This window comes from Gambusia affinis, linkage group LG13, assembly GCF_019740435.1.
Source record: "Gambusia affinis linkage group LG13, SWU_Gaff_1.0, whole genome shotgun sequence".
Taxonomy (NCBI): domain Eukaryota; kingdom Metazoa; phylum Chordata; class Actinopteri; order Cyprinodontiformes; family Poeciliidae; genus Gambusia; species Gambusia affinis.
In genome coordinates, this window is record NC_057880.1 from 10,059,614 (window position 1) to 10,070,239 (window position 10,626).

At 41.0% G+C, this 10,626-nt stretch overlaps 1 protein-coding gene across 2 annotated transcripts; it reads right to left on the reverse strand.

The window, feature by feature from the left end:
• Window positions 1-90: 90 nt before the first annotated feature.
• On the reverse strand, window positions 91-7,182 carry LOC122842128 (monocarboxylate transporter 9-like). 2 transcript variants are annotated; one of them, XM_044135725.1, is made up of 6 exons: window positions 6,777-7,182; window positions 5,770-6,027; window positions 4,283-4,426; window positions 2,980-3,075; window positions 1,707-2,582; window positions 91-1,563 (listed from the first exon to the last, which is right to left on the reverse strand). In XM_044135725.1, exons 2-6 carry the CDS (start codon window positions 5,966-5,968, stop codon window positions 1,379-1,381), a joined length of 1,500 nt encoding a protein of 499 aa, XP_043991660.1. In that variant the 5' UTR covers window positions 5,969-6,027; window positions 6,777-7,182; the 3' UTR covers window positions 91-1,378. The 2 variants fall into 2 exon arrangements, with proteins under 2 accessions (XP_043991660.1, XP_043991661.1); XM_044135726.1 differs by lacking the exon at window positions 6,777-7,182 and adding an exon at window positions 6,175-6,756.
• Between the last annotated feature and the right edge of the window lie 3,444 nt (window positions 7,183-10,626).

Here is a 10,626-nt window from a genome sequence, read left to right on the forward strand (position 1 = left end):
GCCAGAGTAAAAGGTGCTCTTGCAGGTTTCCGACCTTCTGACCCTAGAATTTAAAATATTAAGACTTCATAACAAATCAATACACAGTGCTACTAATCGAAATGTCTTTATTGGCACATTTTAAATAAACACAATAACTGAAAGGCAAACATAAATACTACAGTAATAAAATAAAATAAAAAATGAGAGGCTACAATATAAAGCTGAATGGCTACAGTACGTTAACAACACCCTCTATGAACAAAATAATGCTAAACACAAATGTCCCAGATTCACTCTCAGACCTGAAGCTGGAGCTACCAAAAACATCTCTAGTGGTTTACTTTACAGCATTCAAGGAGTTCTAAAAGCCTGTTACAGTTTAAATCACAATAACAACCTTGATCACAATTTTTAACTGTGCCGCTCTAAGGCACAGGTTTGTGCCTTAGAGCCTTCTCTAAACGTCACAAGCACATAGGGTTTTACAAACTACGGTTAACACAAAGATACAGCGGTGCACGGATGCACGCAAAACAAACATTTAATCACACCGAATGTGATGAAAAGGACCAGGTAGGTCAAACTGAATGTCTGTGCGGTCTCATGATAAGGACATGCAGCATGTTGCAAAATGTTGTACATACAGCAAGATCCCGCAGCTGTTTCTACGTGTTCTAGAATCATCTGTCTGGTCCAGAAACAAGAGCTACATGACGTGTAAGTTATTGTAAAACATTGCAAACAAGTTCCATGCACTTAAATATCAAAATCTCATAGCAAACAAAGGCCTATGAATTGGTTCTACAGGCATTATGTGATGACAGGGACTGTCTATCATGGATGCTTTGGTAGCATTCAGAATGTAGAGCTTGTTTACTGAGACCAAAATACAGAATCAAATTTTACTTTAATAGGTATAAAAAGTGTTCCAACCAACATAGAATAAATTATCTTATATTTAAAATGGGTGGCTATATGTGCATTTTGACATGAAATGTTAGAGTACTTTTACAATTAGTGGTTTTCAGGATCTTTTTCCTGGTCTCATGGGTGGCATGATGTCATATTTTCAAAGCTGCAGAGAAGAAAAAGTAATAGTCTTCACATAAAAAAGAGAAATTTTGGATTTTTACCAACATTGTTCTGTTAACCTCGTAAAATGAGGTAATAAGAAAAATATTCATAGCAGGCTTTGGAGTTGATACTTTAAAAATATCAGTTGTAAATGGGTCCAACCTGAGAACCTGGTATTTTGAAATCTGACAACAGAAATAAAGAAGAAACCCCAGCATGTTCAGAGGAAAAAAAATCCTCCAGGGGCTTTTTGGGGGGGGGCATAGTTTGGAAACAGTCAGTCAGCAGCAGGTGCCATGATCTTCATGAAAGGTGCTTAAATTCAGGCTACTGAGGCAACTTTGTCACAGGTGCTGGTGTATTGAACTTCAGGTTTGTCATTCTCAGAGGGCCTCCTGTTCCAGCAGGGAAGGCTGAGTAGAAAGAGAATGAACGCCCCCACCAGAACGCAGCTACCACTGAAGTAGAACGCCAAGTCGTACGACTGTGTCCAGTCAAAAAACCACCCTGAAAAGTGAAATGGAAAAACACCATGGTTAGAATGGGCAACAAAGCTTCAGACAAAAAACGTCTTAAAACTAACAACACACACACAAAAAAAACATGCCTGTGTATGGTGTTTAAACTATGGATAGAAACAAGCATCTTACCTACAACAGGAGGTCCAAGCATGATCCCAAATCCCCCAAAGAACATAAGGATGCCATGGGCTTGTGTCAGTCTGTCTAAGCCAACAATCTTAGTGGTGATGTAAGAAGTAAGCGACCAGTTTCCAGAGAAGAAACCAAGGATGGCTGTCAGGATTTGCAGTCCAACGTAACTTTTGGTGATAGGGATAAGAAGTAGTACCAAACCTGCTGCTAACATTGTGAAGGCATAGAGATAAATGCCGTTGATCCATTTAATGTCCACCAGGATGCCCAGCGCTAATTTGCCTGTGCAAGTGGCAATAGCACCTATGGATACAAGAGGAATGACACTAACTTCTTCAATAAGTCCTTCACTCTGGGCCACGTCCTCTACAAAGAGAACTGGTGGAAACGCACCCAAGCTGAATAGGAAGATGGCAATGCAGAAGGCCACCATTTCTTGGTCCTGTAAGATCTCGTACAATGACCGCATGTACTTGGAGTAAGCCTTTTGCTTTTTCTTGATTGCTTTTACAATGGCTAGCCCAGTCAGGTGACCCTCTTTCTTTTCTGTTTGAATGGACAAGTCCTTAACATCAATGGTGATGAGCAACTCCTTCACTGTGAGAGGTTTCTCTGGAGTGGTTGTTGCAGAACCCGCTGCGATCTTGAGGTCGTCGAATGGCGGCTTGACAAAGAGCTGCTCTTCTGTGTTCCGTTCGAGGGCGGCCTTTTGCTTGAGGTAGTAACCTGGCATGTTCAAGGGCCTCATGAAACCAGAGCACGCCATGAGATTCAGTGCTATGGCTCCGATGATGAGCAAGCAGCCATCTAGACCATAGAGGACAATCAGCTCGTTTTGAGCAGTGGCATAGATGAATGCGCCTACGCTTGTGCCTGCACAAGAGGAAAGGAGAAAGATTTAATGTTAATGTTCAGATTTAATGACTGAACATTAAGACTAATGTTCAGTCTTATTTAATGCAAAATAAGACTGAACATTATAATGTTGTAATGTGTAAGAAAATAATGTGCTCAGTCTTCTACATAGTTCTATCTTACAACCTTAAGGAGTCAAACATCCTGACCTATTACCAGGAAATTTTCATTCTCAGCCAGGTTAGACGTAGTTAACAGGTCAGTCCACCTGATTTATTAATAGGCCTATCTGGCTTAACTACTACATATGTTTACCTGAGCTTTGTAAGGTTCCTGGCAGCTCATACATTAAAGAAATGAGCATGGAGAACAGGAAGGCACCCAGAGATCTCGGGGGAGAGGTAGGCAGAAGTACCTGTGGTGACAATGCCAAGGGCAAGGCCGCGTCTCTTGTCAAAATACTGACAGGTGATTGTCAAGGTGGCCGCGTAGACAAGTCCACAACCCAGGCCTAGGAAATGACAAAATATAAAATGCATTAGCCTGGATGAAAAGGATAGCCTTTTCTGCACCTACAATTGTGTTTTGACTGTCCCATGTTGTAGAAACACATATTTACTTTCAAAGGGCGGTGTGAGTCAGAAGATTTATGCAACACCCTTAGAAAACCATGCAACTTGATGACAAGTAAACAAGCTACATGTGCGTGCGCAGGAACGGTCAGTTATCTGAGGGCACCTCTAAAAATAAATTGCTCTTTAACTATGTACAACCTTGCTGATCAGTGCATCTTGCATGAAACATAACATGGGCGGTGAAAGGGTTCACCAGAATCAAGCACGCATGGACAGTCACTTAATATGCAGCAACAGGTGGTAGCTGAGTCAAGGAACAAAGGCTGTAAAAGCCCAAATGTGAATTTTGACTGAGTCATTAGTTCTTATTTTTCTGTCAACAGTGGTCAGTAATGGTCAAACAAATGGAGCCATGCTTAGCTGTATATCCTGTCATCCTTTCTGGTCCATTGATATTCATTAACTAGTAATTAAGGCTAAAGTCAGTCTCTGATGTTACATAAGCGTTTGACTCAACATGCACTTTTGCTTTTTTTCCAGTGATTATACAATGTGTTATGAGATTGTCATAGGTCAGAAGGACACAAGGTAAATTTGCGCCCAGGAACAGAGCAACATAAACCACATATTCTATTATTACGAGATAAGATCTAAATGGATAGTGCCCTCTAGACCCAGTAGCTCTTGAACCGTGAGATTTGGTATGTGTTTGATTGTAGTCAACAAGTAAGTTTTGCTTCAAAAGGATGCTACTCTAATGGAAAATGAGGAATATTTAAAAAATCCATCAGAAAAAAATTTAGCAAATGAAAAAGAAACAAAAATTACCAGGCCTGCATTGTAAATTGACTTTAGAAGCAACTCTAAACCAATGTTAATTTGGGTTTGTCCACTTTAGTTTGCAAGTAGACAAACCAAATAGCAGTTCTTTTCCAATTTTCTTTCCCTTCATTGACCAATTTGCTTTTAGTAGGACTTCAAAAAGTGTAGAGAAAATGGATATGAATGTTTTATTTCATGATTTAATATTTATGTCCAAACACCTCAACCTGGAAAAGAGCAAACTTTGTAGAAATTCAAGTGAAGACTGTCTAAAAAAACCAAAACAAAACAAAATTACAGGTAAAATAAGTGAATCTTTACCAACAACAATTCCATAAGAAAATATGAGGAACTGGACGTTTGGAGCAAAGGCACTGAGCATCAGGCCGCCTGCCACCATAACACCACTGAAGATGGTAACAGGACGTGCTCCGAAGTTGTCTACGCAGGCGCTGCAGATGGGACCTGAGGGGAAGACAGGGAAAGGAAGGCAAGGGGAGAGACAAGTAGAGTCAGAGGAAAATGGCAGTGTGATCAGAGCTAAAAATATCAACCTAAGAAAGAGCAGAGAAGATATAAACTGCTTTGTCATGTCCTTCATAACAGAGCTTTCTGAGAAGAGCAATGCACTGCTGCCTCTAGCCACACATGTCAGACGTGTCATTAAACTACAATTTTGTAGTCTTGACTATCCTTTAGGGTGAAAATGAAAGGAATTCTTAACTTTCGGGCAACACCTCCACAGTAAGTGCATCTGCATGAAACCTAACAAACATTCTTTTTTCACAAATGGAAATATATCCATGTCCTGAAGCCGGTGAACTCATGTATTATGCAAGCCGTTCCTATTCTCATTCCTCTAAGATCCCTTCTTTCCCTGCTGTCGTCTAGCAGGAACTGCAGGACTTCAACTGCAGACAGTCGGGACACCTGTCTGAGTCTTGCCCAGGCCTGAAGGCAGATCTGTCCAGTTAAGATTTCCCCCCACACTCTCTTTCGAGACAGACAGCCAGAACCCAGGCTGAGAGGCGAGATGTACCCAAGATGGGAATACCAGACAAATTCACAAGTCTACCACTGCTCTTGTTTGTCAGCGTTCCTGGAGAGTAAATAAACTTCTACAGTGTTGGCAAACTTTTCAGCAAGAATTTGTTCTGCCACATTTTTCGGACACTTTCTTTTTGTTTTTATTTCATTTAGTTATTTTTTAGATTTTCAAGAACAGGAACAAATATGCATGTTTCTCCCTTATCTCTGTCTTCCTCTGCGTCTCCTCTGCTCTCTCAGTGTCTCAGCAGTTGGCTCCAGGGCTAAATGATCCTCCTACGCTCACAGCAAGGATGACATGCACTCGCTCTGCTCTCTGGGAAAATCAATAATTGCAACTCTGCTCAGGGAGCCACAAAGTGCTCATAGTCATGATGCAACTTTGTCCATCTGTTGATTAATCGCCGTTATAAAAACTGTGCTGTATTTCTGCTCCGTAATGTAGTGGCTCCTTACTCATCACTCAGACTTTGAACAAACATTGCGTTGCCTCTTTTATCAGTGGCACTGTGTGAGTGATTATGACTGGGAAGGAAAAGGTTGAACGACAAGTGTAAGGCTGAAAGGGCTCTTCAAGAGCACAACAAACACAACATTCCTGCAAAGTATTGATCATATTGATAGGAATATACTGTTTAAAATCTAAAAGTCATAAGTTGAATTTGCTGAATTTGTATTTATCCAGGGAGAATTTAATCAATCAATTAATTAAGAAATAACAAATAGTTTATTGCATGACTGCAATGTTTGCTGCTACTCACTGGCTATTAATCCCACTCCTGCCACCAGAGAGCCTACCCAGGCCGTCATGCCCTTGCTCTCCTGGTAGGTGTGCAGCCACTCGGGGTACAGGACCCCCACGGACTGAGGTGATCCATAAGCCAGGAGCTGGGCCATGAAGGATGCAGCGACGATCGCCCATCCCCAGCCTCCATCCAGGACTTTGGTGGACGAAGTCATGGTGCTGATGTTACTGGGGGCCGATGGGATCTGTTACAGCTTTCACTGAGGAGTAGTTCCTGAAAAAAAGAAGAAAAAGAAAAAAATAAATTATAAAAATAAAATTATATATATATATATATGTTGTTAATTTTGTCTATGTGAGTGTAAAATGCAGGACATTTTTTAAAGCATGACCTACAACATCTCCCTGACTGTGTACTTACTCCTAGCCTCGATGTAAGGAGGGCTGCTGCAACACCTGGCCTGGGCAGTCGGTCACCTGTGTGAGGTCCTCGGCTCGATGTGACTGCAGCCTCCCCACAGCCAGCTGCCCTATTTGTTGCTTTCTGTCTAACCACACCTTACAGGAGGAGGAGAATGCTGCTGATCGCCTCTCTCTGCCTCTGTGATCTGACTTTTTCATAATTCATCTCCGATAGGGGGTCTTTGATCAGTTACAGTACTTTCTCTAAATTATTTGGAGCCCATCGCATCTTTGCACTCTACTGCAGCACAGTGGATCCCTCCCCATATTAGGTGTTATTTACGTTTAAACTATAAAAGCAAAAGTTGATAAAATATGTTCTTTGGATTACAGATTCATCCGCTCGCAACGCATTCAAAATAAAAATAGTTGGTTTGGGTTTGTTTAAGGAATGCTATTTTTTTCCCCCCACTGAAATCTAATGAAAATCAATATGCCATAATAACTCGATATTCACCGCAAGCACTAACATTCTTTTTCGTCTGTGTCTTTTTTGCTAAATAGCATTAAGAAGGGAAAGAAAGCGGGTATAACGTTATTGTATACAAACGTCGCACTCACCTCAGCATCTACAGCAGCAGACAGCGCCTGCGGAGCTGCGCGCTCCACGGGAACTTTTCATGTACAAAATAAATAAAGAAAGAAAGAAATCTCTCTTTACAAAAAAAAATCGGAATGCTTTGCCTTATGACGAGCTCTATGAGATATGCGTGTGAAGTGGGGAAACGCTCGACATCAATGGTGCTCATTGTGCGCTGGCTCTTTTCTCTCTCTCTTTTTTTTTTTTAACTGCTTTGTAGCTGGTGACAAACCGGTTCAAAGCTGTTCTTGCTGGTCCAGCAGCAGCTCGAGCGCAGCCACGAGAGATGAGGAAGCGGCTCTTCCTCCTTGCGCGTCTAAAAGCGCCGCGCGCAGCACACCGGTTCCGTGTCGCTCCGCAAAGATGTGTCGACTGCTTTCGTTTGTGGCTCTATTTTCTACTTTTTTCTTTTTGTGTGTGTGTGTGTGTTTTTTTTTTTTTTTTTTTAGCTTAAATCAATTACACGTAGGCTATTTTTCAAATTATTATTATTATTTTTTTTTAAAGCCCAAAGACCAGCGCGTGCACGCACAAAGAACAAAATCCCACTTATTTACCTGCAAAGTTCATTCAGCCACAGGAGACAGTCTTTCTTTCTTTTTTTCTTTTAAGAATTCACCTTTTCAGATTAATAAGAAAAGTTAGCAATGGCAAACTGCATGCTTAAAGTTGAGGAGTGCTTGTGAGTGAGCTCCATCCCCCCCCCAGTCACAACTGCCTTGAGTCCAGTCTGAACCGGTTGATGGATGGTGAAAACGCCGCCACGCAGCACCAGCGGGGAGCACTCCCTGCGCTGAGCCGCCTTGAACGGGGAAACCCGCGTAAAAACGCCCGAATCTGATTATCTCTCCTCACTACAATAGAAAGTAAAAGGCTGGGAATACTGTGGAAGGATAAGTGCGATTTAAGATTAGGCTGCAACACGTGAGTCCACCATAAATAGCCCGATCAAGTCAGAAGCGACCCCAGGAATAGCGTCAGACGATGAACTGATTATAAGAAAACTTAATGTTAGTTACTTAGAAAGATAAACAAATGCCTGACTGTGGCTTACAAAACTCCATAACAAAATGTTATGCTCATTTTTTTTAACCCAGCTTAACAAAAAATAATAATAACAAAAACAGCATTGGAAATTAGGGCTTGTATTTGCATTTTGACCCCATGAGGCTATATGTTATAGAACCCCAATTTGCTCCAATTACAGCTGCAACACATTTCAGGTTTGACTCTACTTCTCGCTAAATTGCCTCAATATTCTTGGCAAAATACCCTCAGACAAATTAGACGGAAATCGCCTATCAATATTCATTTTCAAGCTTGCCACAGAGGCTCCACCGGATTCACATTTGGACTTTGACTGAGCCACTCTAAAACAGTCAATCCAAACCATTCAATTGAATCTCTTGCTTTGTTTTTAGTGTTGTTATCCCCGAGGGAAATTAAAGTAGGATCCAATCCCAAATCTTCTACAGTCCTTATCGGGTTTTCTTCATTGATTTCCCCTCTGAGCTCTAATCACCTTCCCATCAGCTCTGACCAACTTCCCTGTCACTGCTGGAAAATAACCCTCCATTCCCACAGCATTTTGCTGGGATGATCTATTCAGGGCGAATGTCAATAAAACACATTCAATGGGGTGTAAATACATTTTGCAGAGCATTGTGTCTTCTTGTTTCCTTCTCGCTGTTAAGGTGTGAGGTCAGGGGGAACTGCTCCTTGTCACTCTACATCATAAAATTATATCACCCTGTTCTCAAAAAACCTATCGTCAGACACAGTGTACGGCATTGTCAGCAGAACACGCTGAAGAGAAGGGTTGTAAATAAAAGCGCTGAGAATAAACAGCCAGTCGAAACGAGGACATGGGAGATAAAAAGCCATAAATAGGAGGAAATTTTGGAGGGATGAACGGAGAGAAAAGTGCAAGCAGGTTTCAAGATAAAGGCTCTCCTGGATCTTTGATGCGTTTTCCCATAACTGAGGTCAACTGCCAAGAAGGGTGTTAGTGAAAAGGTTTAGCATCCATAATCCCCATTTAATTGTACTTTATACTGGCATTTCACTGACAAGTGCCTCCAGACCAGTTTCAACTAGATGTCGGGGATATGGTGGAACAAATTCAGAGGATTTTTTAGAGTGGATTATTAACCATTTCTGGAATTAATGTCGGCTGTGAACTTCAATGGGTCATTAATCCCGACAGCTTATTGACCCGTGAGTTTTAGGTTTAAGGCAATGCAACGTTAATGGTGGAAAGCTACATTTTAGTTACTTAATCCATTTTCCAAAGTGTCCTAGTAATATCACATTTTTTTTATTTAGTAGCGTTAAAAACTACTGAAGTTCTGTTAGTTTACATGGGAAAAAGAGACAAACTGTCAAACCTAAGGGAGCTATACTCTATAAATTACTGCAGTTATTGTTTTTGTCATTAATAAACTCCAGTTTGCAAACTTCAGTGTTTTTCCACATTAAGCATTTTATAGAATTCAACGTCTTTTATATGGTGTATTTAATTTGCATTTATGTCTATTTATTTATCACTAATTCTGGACAAGTCCTTCCAGTCTTTTGTTAAGAAATAAATCTTAATTTCACAAGCCGGTGAAAAGATTTGTAATTGTGAAGCATCATCTGGCAAAAGATGCCAACATATGTTGAATTTGTTTTGACTCTGTGTACTGCAAAAACACATTTTAAACAGGAAGAGGTCTCCAGTCAAGGATTACGGACAAAATTAAATAAGATTTTAAATTGAAGTAATTCAGAAATCTGAATGATGACTACAGAAATAGCTGGATATTTAAATATACAGAAAAAAAAAGAAATCAAAGATAAAGGGAAGAAGGAACAATCAAAAGAATCAGCTGCAGAGCCAAGAAATGTTTCCACAAACATTTTTTAACAGTTGTTAACATGTAGCTACTTAAGTCCCTCCGATGTCCTCTTACTGTAAAATGCACACCAGTAAACATAAACATGGATCATTTTGTTCTAATCCAGGGAGGCTCTACATTCCCATCATTTATCACGTGTGCTGACGTGATATTTTGAGTACTTTCTTTTTGCCTAGGACTTTCGTGAGACCTGAGAAGCAGCAACCCGCTGTTCTTTCTTGCGAGAGGTCGGACAGTTGAACGCCCCCCCGCGATCTGGATAAATCTCTCCAGTCCGGCAGCCTGGTTCCAGAGAGCCGCGGGGGTGAAAAGGTGACTTCAGCACCCAACATGGCCACCTGAGCCTCCAGCCTAGATTCCTGCTTGGATTAGTTCAGGTTACTGAGATAACGCGGCAACGTAATAAGAAAACTCGGGACACGGAATACACTTTTACTTTGCTTCACAACTCTCAGCAAGTCTTTATAGAGGAAAACATAATTATATCGCGCCTAGAGTGCAGAGTAGTATGTTTTGCTTCTGGTGAGCTTCAACCAACAGTGTGTGTGTGTGTGCGTGTGTGTAAATGAGCTACATTTACCTGGACTAACCTAATGGAAGCCTAATGTGTCTCATTCTTGTACTTTTTCCCTCTCGCACATGCTGTTATTACACCCACATTACAAAGGTTTACGGTGTTTAATGATCCTGGGATGATTGATTTATAGAAACCACTCCTCCAGCGTCCAGCCAGTTAGAACCGGTTTAAACCTTGCCGACTACATAAAAATTAAATGCTAGCACAGGGGGAATGACTTGACCGAGTGCAGCCGGGAATATCACATGATTTGGTTATATAACAATAGATAAATATAAAGAGTAACGGATTCCATATGTTTTTGTTTAGCAGTGCAGAAAGGAACGCTACCCTGCTGGTCCTTGCAGGCACCAG